The sequence below is a fragment of the Cnephaeus nilssonii genome, assembly GCF_951640355.1.
Source record: "Cnephaeus nilssonii genome assembly, chromosome: 8".
In the NCBI taxonomy this organism is placed as follows: domain Eukaryota; kingdom Metazoa; phylum Chordata; class Mammalia; order Chiroptera; family Vespertilionidae; genus Cnephaeus; species Cnephaeus nilssonii.
This window is the reverse complement of record NC_137079.1, coordinates 96,305,162-96,327,558: the sequence shown is the minus strand read 5'-3', so window position 1 is coordinate 96,327,558 and position 22,397 is coordinate 96,305,162. Positions and strand designations below refer to the sequence as shown.

Sequence of the window (22,397 nt, the reverse complement as noted above, 5' to 3'; positions counted from 1 at the left end):
GACATTATTTTTTACCTTGTTTTAGAATAGGATATGAGATGAGGTTCTAAACTGCTTTTTCCTACTTCCACTCCCAAAGAGACATTCAATTCTTTCAAAATTACTGATTTGTAATGCTTCCTTTATTCTTTTCTTAAAAAATATATTTTTATTGATTTCAGAGAGGAAGGAAGAGGGAGAGAGAGCTAGAAACATCAATGATGAGAGAGAATCATTGATTGTCTGCCTCCTGCACGCCTCCCACTGGGGATTGAGCCCGCAACCCGGGCATGTGCCCTTGACCGGAATCGAACCTGAGACCCTTCAGTCTGCAGGCTGACGCTCTATCCACCGAGCCAAACCGGCTAGGGCTTCCTTTATTCTTTATTGTGTTTTAAAAAAAGTAATGTTTTGGGGCTATTAAAATAGCAGCACAATATTTTACTAATTATAACTATGTATCTGGTTGGGTTGATCTTATGATTTACTCCTCTTAATCCATTTATTCTTTCACATGGACTTAAAATCACACTAGAATTGTAGTTACATATAAAACATATATTTTTATTGATTTCAGAGAGGAAGGGACAGAGAGAAATAGACAGAAACATCAATGATGAGAGTCATTGATCAACTGCCTATTGCAAGCCCCTACTGGGGATCAAGCTCCCAGCCCAGGCATATGGCCTGACCAGGAATCAAACTGTGACCTCCTGGTTCATAGGTTGATGCTCAACCACTGAGCCACACAGGCTGGGCCAATTATATATTAATTTGAAAAAATTGTCTTTTTTTTTTTTTAAGGAATAGTTTACTGATTTTTAGAGAGAGCAAACAGGAGATGGAGAGAGAAACATTGATGCGAGGGCGTAACATTGATCAACTTCTTCCTGTATACCCCACACCAGGGATTGGGCCAGCAACCTGGGCATGCATGTGCCTTGGCCAGGAATTGAACTGGCAACCCTTTGGTGTACAGGACAATGCCCAACCAATGGAGCCCCATTGGCTGGGGCAAAACTGTCACCTTTTAAATTCATTTTTCCTATGAAGGAACATAGCATGTCTTCTCTTTGTTAAGTTGTCTATGTTTCTCAGTTTTGATATTTTCTTCACAAAGGTTCTATTTCTCTTTAAGATCACGTTTAGATCTTTCTGTCTGCCATCTCTCTATCTAATTTTGTTGTTGTATGGTTATTGTGGTGAAGTCAATCCACTTTCCCCCAAGTGTATAGCTAAAGAAAGTAAAATCAACAGAGTGAAGTTAGTTATGTACATACATACATAAACAGATACATGGCACCATGCTAACCTCTTAGTTTTTCAATTACTTCTCTAGTTTTTCTAAGATATTACAAAAATAAAAATAAATTTCTCTTCTTATTCATTGTCAAACCTTTGACTTTTATTTCATTGTCTTCTTGAAATGAACATTCTAGTACAATCTTACCTAATAATAGAGAAAGATGTAAATTGACCATACCTTAGCTATGCCCACAGCCAATCAGAGTGACTATGCAAATTAACCCAACCAAGATGGCGGTTAATTTGCATACATACCTGGGTCCGGGGAACCTCCACGGCACACAGGTCACTCCCAGCCGGCCATAAGGCGGAGGCTTTAGGTTTAGGAAGGGGCCAAGCCTGCGATCGGAGGGGCGGGGGGCCCCTTCCCAAGCCTAAACCTGGGGTGGAGGCTTTACGCTTGGAGAGGTCCTGGGGGGAACCCCTTCCCAAACCTAAACCTGGGCAGAGGCTTTAGGCTTGGGAAGGGGCCGAGCCTGTGATTGGAGGTTCTGGGGGGGGGGGGGGGCCCTTCCCAAGCCTAAAGCCTGGGTGGAGGCTTTAGGCTTGGGAAGCGGCCGAGCCTGTGATCGGAGGTGAGGTGGGGGTCCCCTTCCCAAGCCTAAACCTGGGGCGGAGGCTTTAAGCTTGGGGAGGTGCCGAGCCTGTGATTGGAGGTTCTGGGGGCGGGGGGGGGGGACCCTTCCCAAGCCTAAACCTGGGGTGGAGGCTTTAGGCGTGGGGAGGTCCTGGGGGGAACCCCTTCCCAAGCCTAAACCTGGGCAGAGGCTTTAAGCTTGGGGAGGTGCCGAGCCTGTGATTGGAGGTTCTGGGGGGAGGGAACCCCTTCCCAAGCCTAAAGCCTGGGGAGGAGGCTTTTGGCTTGGGAAGGGGCTGAGCTTGGGATTGGAGGGAAGGGGAAAATATCAATGGAAACATATCCTCAGGTGAGGATAAAAAGAAAAATAAAGAAAGAAATGTCATATCCTATGAAAGACACATCTTGAAAATGCTTAAAGAAAGTTGTCATTTTTTCATGGTGAAGGGACTGGAGTTTGTATTGATGAAAATACCTTGGCAGCAGCAGGGTGATGGGGCTGGCGCCTTCCCCTGATCAGCCCAGTTGCCTCAAGCAAAGGGAGGCCAGACTACGGCTTAGGTCCGCTCCCAATGGGGTGCGGGCTTAAGCCATCTGTAGGACATCTCCTGAGGGTTCCCAGTATGTGAGAGGTGGCAGGCTGGACTGAGGGACCCCTCCCCAGTGCACAAATTTCGTGCACCAGGCCCCTAGTTTTAAATAATAGTGGTGACAGCAGGTTGCTTGTTTTGTTCCGGACTTTTCATAAGAATGTTTCAAGTATTTTGCCATTAAGAAGAATAACTTCAACTAAATCATTCACTACTAATTTAAATAGACAAAATTTTTAGCATGTTAAGGATTTATCCTTTTGGTATTAGTTTATAAAAAGTTCATCTGTAAAAATTTATGTCTTCTTTGGCATGATCTATGATTCCCTTTTTAGCGTTTTTCTTATTCTGTTTATTAATATGCTATAACATATTAAGAGATTTTTTAAAGCATTATATTATCCTTACATTCCAAGGAAAAAAAGACCTACAAATGATTGGTTTTAATTTGTTAGTATATATTTAGTTTTGTTTTTTTTAAAACATATTTTATTGATTTTTTACAGGGAGGAAGAGAGAGGGATAGAGAGTTAGAAACATCGATGAGAGAGAATCATCGATCAGCTGCCTCTTGCATACCCCCTACTGGGGATGTGCCCGCAACCAAGGTACATGCCCTTGACCGGAATCGAACATGGGACCTTTCAGTCCGCAGGCCGACGCTCTACCCACTGAGCCAAACCGGTTTTGGCTATATTTAGTTTTTATTTTAATTTTTTTTTAAATTTATTTTTTCCTTCACCATTTATCCCTTCTATGCCCTCTTTCCCCTCCACCCCCACAATCACCACACTATTGTCTATGTCCCATGAGTTCTCTCTTTCTTTTATATAATTAAAAATGAACTGTTGTCACTCAGAGATGGGAAGATTAAAGAAATATACATTATAACTAAATTTAAAGTGTCATCTCCAATTTTAAATGCTATTAATTCATTTGGATGTCCAAAGATCTAAAAGGATGACTTAATTCCTTTATGCTCTGAAAAAGGTTGGTGGTAAAAATGAAACCAATGCCTGCTTTCTTGAGAATACCATAAAATTAATCTATTTTGCTAAGGCACTACATTCTCTAATTTCTTTTTTCATTTTGCACTACATTGTTTTAAGAGCAAAGGGAGTATAAAACTAAGGCGAGGAGCAGGAAAATGTTACTTGCAAAACTATAATTTTGAATATAAATATATATGGAGAATTCCTTTGCAATTTAATATCAATATGAAGCTAGGAATAGCAAGGGAGACAGTACTCTTTCACTATGATTTATTGATATTAAAATTAAACTTCTGTCTCATAATTCTCACCTCTCTGAGGATATTTCAGTTGAAACTAGATTAATAAGTTTCTAAAACTTTTGAAAATGAATGCAATGTTGCACAAAGGACAGCCAAAGTTCTTCATTATAATTATACAAATAAATTCCAAAAGGACAGAAATTCAAAACTGTTCAATAAAAAATAGAGACTGTATTTTGCATTACTTCCTAAGGTAAAATTAGATATGGAATTTACAGAATAAAAAAATATTAAGAAGTAATCAAAATCACGTTTCCCAAATTTGAGGGGATAAGGAGGAGCAGCATGTGGATAGGGATGGCCTAGCTGATGTTTCCAATAAATGAGAGAAATTATAAGCTTTCTTCCACTAAGGCATTTCCAAGCACATGATGACCAACTCTCATCCTACCTAATAAAATAGTAATATGCAAATTGACCGCACCATCGCTATGCCCAAGCCACGCCCACCAGCCAATCAGGGCGAGTATGCAAATTACCCAACAAAGATGGCGGTTAATTTGCATACGCTGAGGGAGGGAGGAGTGAAGACTGAAGACAACTTAGAAGGAAGAGGGAGGAAAAGTGGAAAGCAAGGTGGCTGCCAGAGGGAAAGTCTGGGCGGGGCGGAGCGGGTCGGGCGGCAGCGGTGCGCGGGTGCAGGCACTACAGCCACAACAGCGGCGGCAGCGCACGCGGCCGCAGCAGCTGCTTGCAGGATTCTTCCTGCAAATGGGCTACTAGTAAATGATAATGAAGGAATTTTTGCACTAAATGAGAAGTAGCATTACAAGACAAATACCTTTGCCAATTCAAGAATTTTCTTCTATAAATCCAGGTAACAGCTTTCCTTTCGGACTAAGCAATCAATTTTAATTTTGGTTGGCTGAAATTTTTAAACAGCCAATAAAAATCAGAATTTACAGCCCTGGGTAGCTTGGCTCAGTGGATAGAGCGTCAGCCTGCGGACTGAAGGGTCCCGGGTTCGATTCCAGCCAAGGGCACATGCCTGGGTTGCGGGCTCGATCCCCACTAGGGGGTGTGTGGGAGGCAGCTGATCAATGATTCTCTCTCATCATTGATGTTTCTATCTCTTTCTCCTTCTCCCTTCCTCTCTGAAATCAATAAAGAAATATATTTTAAAAAAAATCAGAATTTACAGATAGTAATGATTTAGTAAGAATTTTAGAATACTTTTTAAGTGGAAAGAGAAACAATCCGGCAAAATAAATTACTGGATAAACTTGAAAAAGAACTGAGAATAAAAGTTTTTGGCTATGTAATGTTGAGCCAGTAAAAGACAATCATCAGGGCAGTACTACAGGGGTGGGCAAAAGTAGGTTTACAGTTGTGAGTACACAAAACAGAGTGTATTCCTGTATTATTATTTATTTATATATTATTTTGTCTTCTTCTATAAACCTATTTTTGCCCACCTCTGTATTTTAGAGAAAGCAAAAGTAATTATTTTACTAATAACCTTCTACCTCTATTAACTGAGTAGATTGAAACACATTAACTTTTATTTTATGGTAATCATTAATAAAAATATTAATCTTTATAACAACAATTCATTTGGGCTAACTGATTTATTCTGATAAACCTTACCAGCTAAGTATCGACAAGTTACAGATAAAGAAACAGGATTCAGAGAGCTAATTAGTTATTTTAAAAAGTTTAGAGCTAACCTAGAAAATAAAAATGTGCCCAATTATTAAGGCCATCAGTTTGTGTTGAAATATATAACTACCTTCTGTATTTACACCAAAACCACCAACTTTGTCTTCAAATGACATTTATAAATTGTATCTATCATATCAACTATCATTGCTATTAAGATTTTAAAACTAAACAAGGACTATATGAGAACTGTAGCAATTCCTACCTTTATTAGAAGCTTATCTATAATAATAAAAGTATAATATGCTAATTAGACCGGAGAGCCAGACGACCTTCTGGACAAAGCCAGTGGCGAGGGCCGAGCCCCTTGCACAAATTTCATGCATTGGGCCTCTAGTTTAGTAATTAAAGGTTCAAGAAATCAACTAAAATGAGGGAGTCTTTAAATAACCTCATTCTATTTCTTTTCTTTAAGGCTAATTCTAAACTTATGTTTAAAATAAAGCAAACAAAAAAACAAAAAACCCAGCAGTCTGAGTATAGAACTGGACTAGCATGTTAGAGTCCTAAGACCTAAAGAAAAAGATTACTTAGTAGAATGACAAAAGGCACAAGAAATTCAATATACTTAAATTACATGGTAGAGGATAATCATAAACTCAAATTTATAATTAAAATCTTTAAAAGGAAATCATGTCACCCTGTCCAGTGTTGCTTAGTGGTAGAGCCTCAGCTTGTGCACCAAAGGGTCTCAGATTCCATCCTGACACATACCTGAGGTTGTAGGTTCAATCCCCATCCTGGTCAGGGTGAGTGTGGGAGGCAATGAATCAATATGTCTCTCTCACATAGATGACTTTCTCTTTCTCCCTCTCATAAATGTCTCTCTCTCTCCTCCCCCTACTGCTTTTCTCTCTCCCCTTTCACTCTCTCTAAAAATCAATGGAAAAAATATCCTCAGGTAAGGATTAACAAACAAACAAAAGAAAATCATGTCAAATTTGAGAGTAATGTTAAGTGGTTTCAGTGTGAAAATCATTATTTCAGTAAAATGAAAATAATAATAATTATAAAATCAAACCAAATAGCTCACCCTTACAAGATCAGAGTCGTCTCTCTTGTCACTTTTTTTCCCCGACAAAGGTGAAGACATTGTGTAATCCTCATTTTCACTGTGGTCCATTTCAGAACTATCAAGCCTTTTAATACAATTTATAATTGTTATTACAATTAAATAACCTTAAAAGCTTTTTCTGTTCTCTAATCCAGCTTTATAAAATAAAGGTTCATTCCATTCAAAAAGTATTGGTTTTATTCTATCATACTTAGCACTAAATCAACAAGCAAAGAAGCAAGTTTAATAAAAAAGGGAAATAAAAACATCACAAATTTATTTTTCCTAATTCTTTTTAAAACCTAAATTCTATCTTGGAGTGGAAACATAAACTAAATTGAGACATTTCTTATTAGCAAGTTGGATTGGCCTACATTACAATCTGCCCTGTCCCCTGCCTCTCCCCTTTCCCTAATTCTTTTCCTTCTTACATTATCACCCTCTAATACACTAAAAGTTACTAGGTTTATTATCTACCTGACTACCTTTTCCTGCTAGAATGTAAATGTGGATCTTTTGTCAATTTTACTTACCAACGCATACTAATGCATGTGGATCAGTGCTTGGCACAGAGTAGGCACCCAATAAATACTTGTTAAATAAATTAACAGCACATTTTTTTTATGCATTGGTATAAAGGCCCAGTCTTCTATCCTGGGTGATTTCATCCTTATCTGGTTTTAAAACCCATTGAAACATTATTGAATCCTGGATTGCAATATCTAGCTAAGGTGCTACCCTGAGTTCTAGACTCACATATCCAGCTGCCCACTCACTTGAATTTATAATAGGAATCTGAACCTTACCACAGCCAAAATAGCTATTTGGACACCCCTCTCTCCTCACCTCCCCAAAACACACACACACACACACACACACACACACACACACACACACACACACACAGACACAAGCACAGCCTGTTCCTCCTCAAGGACTCTACAGCTCAGTAAATGGCTTCTCTTTTCCCCAACTCCCCAAAATACACACACACGCACATGCACAGCCTGTTCCTCCTCAAGGGCTCTACAGCTCAGTAAAGGGCACCATTATCTCCATAGTTGATACAAAAAGCCAGGATACATCCTTAAATCCTCTTTTCCCCTAACTGTTCACAACTAATCCATAAAGCAAGACCACTTTGATCTTGCATCAAAATAAATCCTAAATTTCACTATTTACCATCTTCTTCCCTCTTTATCCCTTCCCTAGAAGACTATTAGCTACTCCAAACTGGTTTTTCTATCTCAATCCTAGCTTCTCTATTTTTCAATCAGAGCAGTATTTTAAAGAGCAAATCAGATCACTAGATTCCATAACAGTATCTTCCAGTTATACTTAAAAATCAAAACCAAATTTCTTACATTCACAAAGTCCAAACATTATCTGGCTACCTCTCAACTTCATCTCTAACCATTACTATCATTCCTACTCTCCAACCAAACTGTCTCAAACACACTTAGCTTATTCTCTTAGAAAGAGTTCTAGTGAAGAGATGGGATTGGATGAAAAATGACAAAATAAGGTTAATCAAAGAGTGAAAGAAAATTTAACCAAAGTATACTGAAAAAATATAGAAGAAAACCAGGAGTCATTTGTTTTGAGTAACAATGGGAGATGAGGACAGACTAACATATAAATTATCTTAAAAGCAAAATAAGGGGAGCCAATTAAGATTTCTGAGCCATGGAATAACCTTAAACCAGCAGCATTTAAAAAAAGAGAATCTAGCAATGATATGATCTACATAGCTAGAGGAGTAAGAAAGGGAAATAGCCAAGTATAATAATTAAAGAGAATGAATGAAATAACAGAAAAGAGAATTATAAAACACTGTAGGGAAAAATAACTGGTAAAACTTAGCAAGGGGGAGAGTCAAGGACAGTTTTGATGTTCTTAGTCTAGATGACTAGGCAGAGTTAGATCATCTATGATTATAACCAGAAATTCAAGTAAAAACCCCCAATAATTTAGAATTTGTTGCTGGAAATGTTTTGGTCATTTTAAGTATAAGGATATTCAGTAGAAAATGTTCAAATGATATGTGTGAAGAGTCACTTAAGTATAAGCCACTAATATATATTAATATAGAAATCTTGAACAAACAAGAGCTATAGATATTAATTCTGTTCTACTTCTATTGTACAATACAGTGGAACCTCGGTTCTCGAACTTAATTTGTTCTGGAAGGCTGTTCAAGAAGTGCTTTGTTCAAAAACAGAACCATTTTTCCCCCATTAGAAATAATGTAAGTTGAATTATTCTGTTCCAGACCACCAAATGAGTTCCTATTTTAACCTTTCCTATATTCAGAAGATGTCTAATGTACTGTTTAATCTATAAACATATACTTCTTTTCTTAATTTATAGAACCACCCCCTACTAGCCTTAAATGAATCATTTTCAGCACTCATTCCAGGGGTGTCTTTCAGGTCAGTATGCAGCATCTTTGCTTGTCTCAGAAATGCTGTCACCTGCTAACTACTTTTTCTTTATCTAAATCAACATCAGTTCTACCTCTACAATTGCCTGTGATCATTGTTTCTTTCACACCCTTAGCAACATTAGCACTCCTGATGGCCTCTATGCTTTTAAAATTGTGCTAATTGTTGATTTCCCCAGCAACAAAAGCATTCTCTCCTTTGTTTGTTGCCTGAGAGACACTTTTCCTCTCACTGAGGTATCAACATGAAAGGGTTGTCAGGTTGAAAACGGAAGTTTGGTTGGACAAGCAAGACATTCTTTTCTGTGAACAACTTGGTCAAGAACGAAATTGTTTGAGATGGGAGATGTTCCAGAACCGAGGTTTGACTGTGTAACATTTAAACACTCATTGTAAGGGAGTTGGTAAGATACTTCAGAATGTCTCCTCCCTCCTTTACTAACTGGTTATGAACAATAAAAAAGACAGCATAAAGTCTTCAATAATAGTAAAATCAATAAACAGTGGCAGTTTAGCCCTGTATAAGGCTCTGCTGCTAACAAAGGATGTACTAAGCACTATGGCTAAAACTAGAGAAAGTGTAAAATGTGTTTCCTTTTTGCTTTCTTCAAACAAAAAATTTATACACGCACATACTAAAAATAAGTTTAAATCATACCAAACAGAGGAAAATCATTTGGGCAAAAAATGAAATAGGATCCCAAGTCAAATTTATAGAAAATATTCCTTTATTAACTTTTGGTCGAGAATATGTTTGTATATTTTCAGAAAACAACTCCGAGACCATGTGGATTCCAGCAACAGAGAGGAATCGACAGGACTACTCCAGCCATGAAGACAGAAGAGAAGCAGTCCAGAGATGGAAGACGCTGATGTGGCCTTCCAATACTAGCAGTTAGCAGCCCTGCATCACTGCAGGTTGCCCAGGACCAAACCAGAGAGAGTCGGACCTGCATTACCACCATTTGTCCACCATCCAGAACTGTAATGTCAGTGCTGACATGTACACATAAGGAACTGTTGGACATTGAAATTGGGTCTCAAAAGAACTGTTGGCCCAGAAAGAAACTCACTACAGACTGATTCATTTGCCTGTCACCATAACCATTATTGCTTGTCTCATTTTCGGTTCTTATAAGTGTATTTCTAATAGCACATGATCTCACTCATCTAGGGGAAATAATGAACAACATAGACGGATGAACAAGAACAGACCCAGAAACAAGGAGGCATGGATCAGACTGTTGGGCCTCAGAGGGAGGGTAGGGGAGGGTGGGGGTAAAGAGGAGAGATCAACCAAAGGACTTGTGTGCAAGCATATGAGCCTAACCAGCGGTTAAGGACAACAGGGGGATCGGGGCATATGTGGGGAGGGGTGTAGGATGGGAATGGGGGGGATGAGGACAAATATGTGATACCTTAATCAATAAAGAAATTAAAAAAAAATCATACCAAAGAATATAAGATGATCTCCCCGCCTACACTAGATCACATCAACACTATTAAGATGTGATTTATTCTTTTAAAAACTTTCTATGCATATATAAGCAAATGTAAATGCAAATCCTTTTTAAAACTCAAAAACACGTAACACTGTTCTTATTCTTTCTCCTTTCACTCAATAATGTATTGTCGAAACTCTTGATATTATCTCCTACTTCATAATTTTTAATGACTGTGTATTCCACTAAATGGATGTACTGTTATTTAACAGTTTTATAATTGCTAGACAATTGGATTACCCCAAAAGCTAGAATATGAAAGGCTAAGATGGAGAGCTTGACTACCAATGTTAAATGGTATGCATCGATTTCCACTCACTGACATTAAATGTTTTGGGTTACATTATTTTAGTTCTCATAGCTTTGTTGGAATCCTTAAATATAAAGTAGGTATTTCTTATGTACTTACCTCCCTTTTATTCTTCCAGGAGAGCTTGGGTTTGAGCTGCTGCTTGAATTGCTCACAGTTTCCATTCGTGAAGATTTTGTCTGAGATTGTTTGCCTGCTGATGAAAGCGGCTTATTAACAGCTCCTAGAACATTGGTTGCTTTAGGCTGTAATGAAAAATGCATATCTCTATTTGATTAAAGCCAAAAGAAAGTTAAAGGACCATAAATAACATCTCTGTCAAAGTATTTATATACAAACTAGAGGCCCAGTGCACGAAATTCGTGCATGGGGGGGGGGGATTCCCCTCAGCCCAGCCTGCACACTCTCCAATCCGGGATCCCTCTCACAATCCTGGACCGCTGGTTCCTATTCACTCACCTGCCTGCCTGCCTGGTCGCCCCTAACTGCCCCCCACTGCCAGCCAGGTCACCCCCAACTGCCCCCTCCTCGCCGGCCTAGTCATTCCTAACTGCCCCCCCTACCAGCCTGGTCACCCCTAACTGCCTTCCCTGCCGGCCTGGTCGCCCCCAACTAACCCACTCTGCCGGCCTGGTCGCCCCTAACTGTCCCCCTGACGGCCTGGTTGCCCCCAACTGCCCCCCGCCTGCTGGCTTAGTCACCCCTCACTGCCCCCCCGCCATCCTAATCACCCCCAACTGCCCCCCCATGACAGCCTGGTTGCCAACTGCAACCCCTGCCGGCCTGGTCACCCCCAACTGCCCCCCCGCTGAACTGGTCGCCCTCAAGTGCCCCACCTGCCAGCCTGGTCACCCCTCACGGAACCCCCACTGGCCTGGTTGCCCCACACAGCCTGCTGTGTAGTCATTCGGTCGTCCCTCACTAACCCCCTGCCGGCCTGGTTGCCCCACGCAGCCTGATTTTTCAGTTGTTTGCTTGTCCCTGGGCAGCTGGGGAGCTGAGGGGACTGGGGGACTCCGGAGGCAGGCAGGGCTGAGGGGACTGGGTGCCACCATCTTGTGGCTGTGAGCGCCACCATCTTTGAGGGTGGGACAGTCAATTAGCATATTCCCCATTATTGGCTGTGGGCGCTGCCATCTTTGAGGGCGGGGCAGTCAATTAGCATATTCCTGCCTTATTGGCTGTGGTGCCGCCATCTTCATGATGGTGTGAGGGTCAATTAGCATATTCCCTCTTTATTAGATAGGATCATGAAAAAATGTGCCTATTAAGTAAGAATAAATTGGATATCACTTGAACAAATAAAAAAACTATATAGGTAGCAGAATAGTCAAGTTTCTTAGTTATTTCAAAGCTTACATAGAAGTGAGAACAAATCAAATGTATAACAATGAGAACAGATTATTAGACTCTTGCTGTGGAAGGACAAAAGATGCTTTTTCACTTTAAGATTTTTATCTTGATACTAGAGGCCCAATGCATGAAGATTCGTGCAAGAATGTGCCTTCCTTCCCCTGGCTGTCTGCACCGCCTTTGCTCTGGCCGGAGTCGCCTTTTCACTCTGACCCAGAGCCACCTTTCCGTCTTCCCACACTGCCCAGAGGCACGGAGCGGCTGGGGCAGGGTGGAACGCCTGCGTCATCGCCATGGCAACAATGCAAGCATCCTGCCCCGCCCCTGGCTGCTCGGCACATGTGTATGCAAATTAACCCTCCATCTTTGTTGGGTTAATTTGCATACTCACTCCTGATTGGCTGGTGGTCATCACAAAGGTACAGTCAATTTGCATCTTACTCTTTTATTAGTGTAGATTATAGGATAGATATTTAAAGATCAAAGTCTCCAAGGGCTTTATTATAAAGCTAAAAAGTAAGGTCATGTATCTCAGCTTACATCTATAGAGTTAATATAACTATTTCTTACTAGCAAATGGAAGATACCTAATAATTAAATTTTCTTACTTAAAATATACCAATGTTTAAAGAAATACAAAATAACATAATTTTACCACTAATGAAACTAAAATAAACTACCACATAAGAATTGAAACAATTCTCAAAACATACTTTTCCAGGAGTGAAAAACGATTTCATTTCAGGAGGCAGATAATTTTTGGTGTTACTGAAGTTCTACAAACAAGGGAAAAAGAGGTAGTTAGTGAATACTAAAACACTGTATCTGTGAGGGTCAAAAGCTAAGAAAAACCAACAACAGCTTTTGTTTTGAAATACATAAAAAGTTCATACTTATTAAAACTAATCAGTTAAAACACAAAATTTCAGTTATTGCTTTTAAATAATATACTTGAACTAATCTTGTACCACATAGTCTCCTCATATCTTAATCACACCAAAGTGAATGCTTCAAAGGATGAACCTACAAGGCCGTTCTAAATTTCTATATACTATATTAAGACTTTAATTGGTATTTTGATTAAGAAAAAAAAAGACATTGGTGCTTTCTATACTCTCAGTTACTCAAGAGTCAAAGATAGACTCTTGAAAACACCTTTTATACTTCATACAATACTTGAGTTTAATGACAGTGGGAACATTCTTGTAGCATTCCAAGGATCTTGGGTCTATTCCAGTGTCTGTTCTCCACTTGTTTCCTCATACTAGAGTAAACCCCCACACAAACTTCAAATTTAACTGACAAAATTTCCAGTCCATATGTCCTTTGTGAAAATTAACACCCTGTTAATTTTAAAATGCTTTTAATCAAGACTTGCTTATAATTAAATTAACAGGTTATTTTTGTTATTAATTAACTATTTTTCCAAATCTTAGCATTGGAAAAAATACTGTAATTTTGCTGATATAAATAAATATTATATATCTACAACTATAGTCTACAGATTTAAATCCAAGAGTCACTGGTAGCAAACAATATTCGGGAATGATTAGCATGTGATCACACCACAAGGTGCACTGTTGTTGAGTGGCGTGAATTTCTGCAGCAGTTTTAACACAGGCCAGCCAACGTTCTAATGTGGGATGAACCACACCCAGCCATTTACTCACGGTGGCTGGTGAATTCACACATTTACTAGACCTATACAGTATAAATTTAAAATTAGAGTAATACATATAGAAAACTTTTCTATGAAATTAAACTTTTCATATGTAATTTTAATAACACAAACCTGTTTACATAAGTAAAAACAGGTAAACTAATTTGTTGATTTTTAACATATGTATTCAGAAAACCTACTTTATTATATAACAGACTTTTGGGTTTAATGGTCACCCCCTTGTCCAAATTAGTCTGTTATATCGAGGTTTTATTATAGTTGTAGATCTCAATCAAGAGCTCTAACTTTAGACTGTATCTCTATCACCATTCTGCTTCCCATTTTGGATCAATGGCCATTTACTCATAGATCTACATGCTTTGATCACATTTTGTTGTGCTCTCAAAGTGGCATAAAATTTTGAACACAAACTCTGGATCCTACTAACTAATTTCTGAACCTTATTTGTGCCCTCTGGTTTGGCCCATATTCTGGTCTTAAACCACATTATTAAGATCTTTCCATAACATTAGTAGTGGGTCAGCTCTTAATTCTGCTCCTTCTTGATCTCCCCACAACCAAGTACTGAGAATACCTTTTACTTCAACTTACACAAATAAATTATAAAATGACTACCTTGTCAGGTTGAGTAAAAAAACGAGCTGGTAGTACTGGGTCTTTAGGAGATTCCAAACTGTACGTGGTGCTCTTCGACATGATGATATTCATGGCGACATCACACACAGTATACAGTTTCTGCAATGTTATTAAAAAAATTAGGTACTTAGGTTGGCATCCTAAAGTCCAAATTGGAAGTAATTCTAGAATATGTACTTAATATGCAGTTTTTAATGCAATAGTGTAAATTTAACATACCCTGTTGTTTTCATTAGTTTACTAGTAACAATATTACTAATTTTATATTAGTAACTATATTAGTAAGTCTAATTACTACTAATCAAAATACTACTGATTATTTACTACTAATAGAAAAGACTGACATTGTGTACAAAATACTACAGGAGTTCCATACTCTACACTCAAGTGCTTAAATAGATAAGGAATCGTAATTATTTACAAAGAATTACATACTTCATTCATTTTTGCATCATCTGGTCCTTGGGCATCTTTTGTTTGTTTAATATTTTCTACCATCTTTCTGATAAATGCATGACTGTTATTTTCATTTTTAGCCATTAATATTTCTAAAACAAACCAAAGACATCTAGAAAAATAAAAAAATAGAAAAGAATAATTTGTTGTTAAATACAGATATAATAATTCTAAATATAAATATAATGAATGCCAGGAGTAGAAAAAATTAAAAAGAAACAGCTCTAAGCCAATAGAGAAAAAAAATATCTCACACGTACATATCACAACATATCAGTAATTTAAGTGTGAGTTCACAAGAACCCCTCTCAAAGTCTCACTAATTTTCCCAGGGCGGCAGGTTAAAAAGGAATAAATAATGAAGTGATTTTAGCTATGACAAGAAAGGAAGACTACCTAAGGGAATAACTGGGCCATGAATAAAGTGATGCCTCAAATATTCAATATTGACTGTAGTTCCAATTGGAAGTCTTCAAGAAAATACAACTACCTTAATTTAATAATTGAGAATCTTCATCAGTAAATTAGAGAGAAAAAAGTGATGAGTGACAACTGCACACACTATCCTTGCTTAAACATGAAAAAATTAAAAGAAAATTTCAATTTTAAAGTTAGCTCAGTTTTAAAGTTAATTACAAAAAAATTCTATTTAAGAAAAAACACACAAAGGGCTCTGTCTGTATATTACACTGCCAGAATGTGACAGTTACAGCACAGAGGAGAAAAGTAATGGGAGAAGAGAGAAATGTGAAGCAAGATATTCTAGAAGAAAAAAAATAACCTTTAAGATCCAGGTACAGAATATGCTCTTCTGAAGTGGCTTTCTCAAAGACTAGAGATGACAGCATGGCTGTATTGGGGCAATTTAGAGGTATAGCCAAAAATATACAGTAAATTCCAAAGATTATTTTATCTATTTCAAAAACTAATTTTCTCTGAGAAAGAGGAAATGCTAGAAGTTTTCATTAGTTATAATTACTCTAACAGGATTAATTTTGGGAGAACTGCATATTTTTAAAAAACAGAAACTATAGTAAGAGGGTAATAGCTTTTTCCCTTGCCAAGTTATCAGTCATTTGACATTATACTGGTCTTATAAGGACTTCTCTAAACTCCATTATATTTCTCTATTCCACACACAGGCATATATACTCTTTTGGCCTCTCAATAGTAATCTTTGAAAAAATTACAATTGTCATTAACTTTATTTAGAAATGTCACCAATGAATTAGTAAGTGTGAGTGTTGCCTGGTTATCAACTTACTCCGTTATTAAGTTAGACCATTCTTTCTTCCTTATAAAGAAAAACAGTGTCTGGAAAACAAAAGTGCTTACCATGTGAATAAAGGAGGGTATTACTGTATTACTTCACCCACATGAAAATCTATACAGAGTTCCAAAAGGAAGTAGAAAACGATAAGAACTGTAACGGAAGCTTTTAATGGATTGCTTCAATAAAAAAGAAATGCTAGGTTGGTAAAGAAACAGAGCAGTATCCAGTAATTATGCTAAATTAAATATTGGAAAATTATCTATATATATAAAATAGAGAAATATGCTAATAAACCGGGATGCCATAACGGGTCCACCAGACAGGAGGAGGTTGCACGCGCAGCATCGGGGGCCTCCGCAAGCCTGCGCTGGGGGAGGGCCGGATCAGCAGCAGCAGGGGCTGCTTCAAGGGCTGGAGAGGGAGGCAGGGCCGGAACAGCAATGGCCGCAGCTGCTGCGGGGCCGGGGGAGTGAGGCAGGGTCGGACCAGCAGTGGCCGCGGCTGCTGCGGGGCCGGGGGAGTGAGGCAGGGTCGGAACAGCAGTGGCCGCGGCTGCTGTGGGGCCCGGGGAGTGCAGGGCCGGACCTGCGACTTGAGAGTGGGTGCTGGGCTCCTAGTATAAGAAATAAAATATAAAGAGAGGGTATGAAAAAAAAAAAAAAAAGAGGCCCGCCTGGTGTGGTTGAGCGTCACCCTATGAACCAGGAGGTCACAGTTTGATTCCCAGTCAGGGCACATGCCTAGGTTACTGGCTTGATCCTCAGTGGAGGAGTGTACAGGAGGGAGCCAATCAATGATTCTCTCTCTTCATTGGTGTTTCTATCTCTCTCTCCCTCTTCTTTCCTCTCTGAAATTAATAAAAATGTACTTTGTAAAAAATAAAAGAACAAATAAAGAAACCTTAAATTCCTAAAAATTAAAATAAATCTAATAAAGTAATTGTAATTAAGGTTCTAGTATCAGCAGGAAAGGGAAAAAACTTTCAGAAAATATGAAAATGGGATGAAAAAAGTCTTACTCTTTAACATCTTTAAGTTGTTCAATATCCTGTACTTTGACATAATCTGGGTCATGTGCCAAAAGGTGAATTGTATATGGAACAACATATTCTGGTAGAAGAGATAGTAATTTTTCTGAAAAACAAACACACACACACAAAACAAAACATCCAGGTTAGAAAACCAAATCTTATAAACCTTTCTCTTTCTTTACTCTGATTCAGTATTTCCTACATCCCAACAGTACCACATTATGGCTAAAATAAAAACATACTAAAATAGTCAGTGCTAAGATATATTATAAATTAAACAGTTTATTCATTCATTCATCATATACCATAGTGAAATGTCTATTAAATGCACTATATGCTGTGGTTACAAAGACTATTATTTCACTTTTCAAATGCATATGGGGAAAAGTGACACAAACAAACTCTAAGACTAAGAAACGTAAGATCTCTTTTTCTTATTACGAGCAACACTATGTTCAACAGTGCCTTCCTTATAAGCTTATGAGCAAATTAAAAACTAGTAAATATTTCAGAGTTAGTGTGACACAAAAGTAGAAAGTAAAGGTTTTTGATATTATTTGTATCAAAGTAAAAGTATTTGATCCTATCTGTAACAGAAGAACTGATATTAAAAAAAAAAACATAAATAACAGTTTCCAGGACATTTTAAATATCAAAGAAACATTTCTTTTAGTTTAAATTAAAATATCTTTATACAGGGTGGGACAAAAGTAGGTTTACATTTGTGAGTATATGAAACAATTTTGTGGGGGTTTTTTAAATCCTCACATGAGGATATGTTTTTACTGATTTTTCTGTTCCTAGGGGGTGGGGGTTAGGGAGAAAGAGAAGGGGAAGAGGAGAGGGAGAGGGAGGGAGAGGGGGAAAAGGGGAGAGGGAGAGAAGGAGGGAGGGAGGGAGGGAGGGAGGGAGGGAGGGAGAGAGAGGGGGAGAGGGAGAGAGAGAGAGAGAGAGAGAGAGAGAGAGAGAGACACTTTGATGTGAGAGATAAAAATCGATCAGTTGTCTCCCATATGTGCCCCAGGCATTGAACCCAGAACCTTTTGGTATACAGGACGATGCTTCAATCAACTGATTCACCTGGCCAAAGCCAGAGTTTATTCTTGTACTATTATTTTTTTAATTATTGTATTATTTTCCATGTGAACAACTGTAAACCTACTTTTGCCCCACCCTGTATTTTAACTTTGATCATCTATTCCATTAGAGGTCAGAATTGTAATCCTAACTAGTTTAATAAGGTTATTATTCAAAAAGACCAGGATTCATATTTTGTACAATCTTTTCGTATTTCCTACTTTCAAAATAAAAGTTTAAATTATATGTTCAACCTAGAGTATAGTAATGTACGTGGTCAATAAGGCACCAAGTTCTATTTCCAATCCTGAACTCAAAGAGAACAATTTATGTGTAATATCCTTCATTTTAAGGAAGGTATAGGAGGAAAAAAATATTAAGGTTCAAAATTCAGTGAAATTCAAATTAAATTTTTATCAAATATTTATTGAGTGCCTACAATTTTTCAAGCTTACTATTTTAAATATAAAGATGATTAAGACTAGACAACGCCCTCATACTAAGGCATAGAGACAGAAGCTATCCTTCAATGTGGTAGGTGCCCTAAGACAAGAATAGCTAACTACTACTACTATTACTTTTTTTAATCCTCACACAAGGATATTTTTCCCATTGATTTTTATGGAGAGTGGAAGAGAGAGGGAAAGAAAGGGAGAAACATTGATTGGTTGCCTCATGCACGAGCCCTGACCAGGCTTTAGGCCTAAGGAGGAACCTGCAACCAAGGTACATGCTCTTAACTAGAATCAAACCCGGGACCCTTTGATCCGCAGGCCAACCCTCTATCCACTGAGCCAAACTGGCTAGGGCCTGACAACTTTAGAGCATGCAGTATGCCAAGTGCTTTAGATACGTTAACTTTTTTTGTTGTTTTTGTTAATCCTCATTTTTTCATTGATTTTTAGAGAAAGGGAGGGAGGGAGGGAGGGAGGGAGGAGGGAGAGGGAGAGAAAGAGAGAAACACTGATGTGAGAGAGAGACATGGATTGGTTGTCTCCTGCACAGGAATCACACCTGCAACCCAGGCACATGCCCTTGACCAGAAATCAAACCTTTGACCTTTCAGTGCAAGGATCAACACTCTAACCACTGAGCTTCCCCAGCCAGGGCTATATACATTAATTTTTTAATACTCATAACAACCATAAGAAATGAGTATAATTAAACCAATTTTTTACAAATAAAGAAATTAAGGCTCAGATTGTTAAAGTAACATGCCCAAACACAACCAGTAAATGGCAGAGGTGGGATTTGACTCAAGAACACTCATTTTTCCCAAGGTGAGGAAGAGAAAAAATGAATTCCAATGATGGTGTAACTCCCAAACTACATTTTAAAGGACTCAAAAGATGCAAACCATGCTCCTTGGTTTTGTCTGTCTGGAAGGGGAGGCAACTTACAGGCACTGTTGAAAACAGAGAAAAAGATGGCTACACAAATTTCAAACAATCCAGAGTACAAGAAGCATAGGACTTATAGTAGGGAATGGTTAGAGAAAAGCCTAAAACTCAGGTTGAGAGTAAAACTCTAAAGGGCCATGTTAATGAGTTTAAATTTGATTCTATTAGCAATAAAAAAATCAACACAGATTTCAAACATGATAGTGATATGATCCAATGTGTTTTAGAAAAATAATTTTGATAGCAGTGTGGCACACCTGGAGGTGGATTAGAGGCAGGGGAATTTATAAAAGGGAGACAGACATGTACACACTAATCCAAGAGAAATATAGCAAACAGCTGAGTAGAAATGTTCAAGATATCCAGAGGAAGAATTAAGGATTTGGGGAAAAAAGATATGAAGAATGTCTCTGATTTTTAACTTGGATAACTGGATAGATTTTAATTAAATAAAAGTCAGAGAGACACAAAAGCTAATAACATGGATGGGGTAAAGTGAGCAGTTTAAAAAGGCACACAGCCCTGGCCAGTGTGGCTCAGTTGGTTGAGCACTGTCCCATGCACCCTGAAAGGTTGCCGTTTGAATCCAGGATGCCGGTCCTGCACATGCCGGCTGTGATGAGAATAATCAACTAAGACCAGAGACTGGTACATTTTTAAACTAAAAGATCATACTCTTATGTATACATTTTACTGTTCTATTAAAAGTACCTCCATCCAATGTCACTACTTATTTCCCTTGGCCATTTCATCAGTTGCACAGAGACATGAGTTGATATTTAGATACCCATGCATTTCTATTTTAAAAATAAACTTTTTAAAGGTGAAGCTATTATTGAAAACAGTAATAATTATTTAATGAGGGCTAATTAGAATATGATAAATAACAATTACATCACTTTGTGCTCTATAAAGAAAATTGGCAAGCTGGAAAAATATACTTTCCATTTTCATATGGGCTTACCACTAACAGCTGCATGCTGCTTCAGATACTCGCGTCTCACATTTATATTTTTTACCAGACACTGCCTGGCGTGAGCTCTTCTCTCTTTTACAGGATCTTTTGCACAAAGAGCACAGATTGCCATATACTCAAGTGGAAGTCGTAATCGGGAAAGGCCTTTGTGAAGTTTCTGAGCAAATACTTGTCTTACTTGATAGCATTCATCCTGTAAAGACATCATTATTCTACATATTATCAAGTGGCAGCAAAGAGTAACAAATTCAGATATAAAATGTACTATATCAAATAACCAGATCAGTAAACAGCAGCCAGTTTATCCACAACCACTGCTTCAGCTCACAAGACTGAAATGTTGTGACAAGTTAATTTCAAGGCTGACGCATTTACCTGCACTCTAATCACTACCAGTTTAGAGGTGTCAGAAAATATTGAATGTACTCTTAAAACAGATAAAACTCATGAATATCAATCCATCTCAAGTTAAATAAGGTAGGAAAAAAAGTTTAAATACTCTTTCATATGTAGCTTTTTCATTTACTGAGCAAGATAAAATTTTAAACTATACATTTTATTTCTATTATTTCAAAACTATTTCAATTAAAATGTACAACTCTGAAGGCAAGAGTTACTAATCAATTTCAGAAACACCTAATTACTTGTTGTTCTATAAATGAATCAATCTGTTCATTATCACTGCACCTGATTAAAGAACAGCTCCTCTATCCTCCAGAAATCACTGTGTAATTTTTATCCTGCATCCACCTGTGCTCTCTTAAGCACTCTGTGCACATCTCCAGCATAGAAGTCAGTATCTATATATATAACAGCCTAAGTGATCGCCGCAACCAAAACAACTGAACGGGTGACCAAACAGGCTGCGTGGGGCGACCAGGCCGGCAGGGGGGTTAGTGAGGGATGACCAAACGACTGAGCAGCAGGCTGCGTGGGGTGACCAGGCCAGCAGAGAGGTTAGTGAGAGATGACCAAACGACTGAGCAGCAGGCTGCATGGGGTGACCAGGGGTGACCAGGCCTGCATGGGGTGACCAGGCAGTTAGGGGCGACCAGGCTGGCGAGGGGGGCAGTTGGGGGTGACCAGGCCAGCAGGGGGGCAGTTGGGGGTGACCAGGCCACCAGGGGGAACAGTTAAGGGTGATCAGGCAGGCAGGCAGATGAGCAGTAGGAGCCAGTGGTCCCAAATTGTGAAAGGGATGTCCGACGGCCAGGATTGGGCCTAAATCGGCAGTCGGATATCCCTCGAGGGGTCCCGGATTGGAGAGGGTGCAGGCTGGGCAGAGGGGACCCCCTCCGAATTTTGTGCACCAGGCCTCTAGTATAGTATTAAAATGACTGGTTTATATGTCAGTCCTTACTCACTCCGCTCCTCATTCCTTGAAGACATCTTTGTGCTTCTAAATCTAACACAGCATCCAGTACATAGATTATCAGAATTTTTTTCTAAACTAGGGAAAGGCTCAACATGACTTGTTTGCTCTTATTTTTTAAATTATTATTTAAAGTATTACAAATGTCCCCTTTTTCGACATTGACCTCTTCTAGCCCGCTCCCGCCCACCACCCAAGGCCTTCACCACCCTATTGTCTGTGTCCATGGGTTATGTATATAAGCATACAAGTTCTTGGGTTGATCTCTTCCTACCCATCCACCCTCCCCTGCCTTCCCTCTGAGGTTTGACAGTCTGTTCCAAGTTTCTATGTCTCTGGACCTATTTTGTTCATTGGTTTATTTTGTTCATTAGATTCCATATATGAGTGAGATCATGTAATACTTATCTTTCTCTGATTCATTTCACTT

General features: G+C 38.6%; 1 protein-coding gene across 7 annotated transcripts in view; it reads right to left on the bottom strand.

The window, feature by feature from the left end:
• The window catches only part of PDS5B (PDS5 cohesin associated factor B), a 258,856-nt gene that overhangs the window by 20,727 nt on the left and 215,732 nt on the right, over positions 1–22,397 (bottom strand). For 4 of the 7 annotated variants that reach the window (XM_079779314.1, XM_079779317.1, XM_079779315.1 and 1 more), the window contains exons 25-31: positions 20,584–20,788; positions 17,131–17,245; positions 14,819–14,951; positions 14,363–14,482; positions 12,780–12,842; positions 10,813–10,958; positions 6,438–6,543 (exon numbers count right to left, since the gene is read on the bottom strand). In XM_079779314.1, the coding sequence (XP_079635440.1) occupies positions 6,438–6,543; positions 10,813–10,958; positions 12,780–12,842; positions 14,363–14,482; positions 14,819–14,951; positions 17,131–17,245; positions 20,584–20,788 (888 nt within the window). The remainder of the gene's footprint in view (positions 1–6,437; positions 6,544–10,812; positions 10,959–12,779; positions 12,843–14,362; positions 14,483–14,818; positions 14,952–17,130; positions 17,246–20,583; positions 20,789–22,397) is intronic. The other 3 variants (XM_079779316.1, XM_079779319.1, XM_079779320.1) reach the window with 1 other exon arrangement.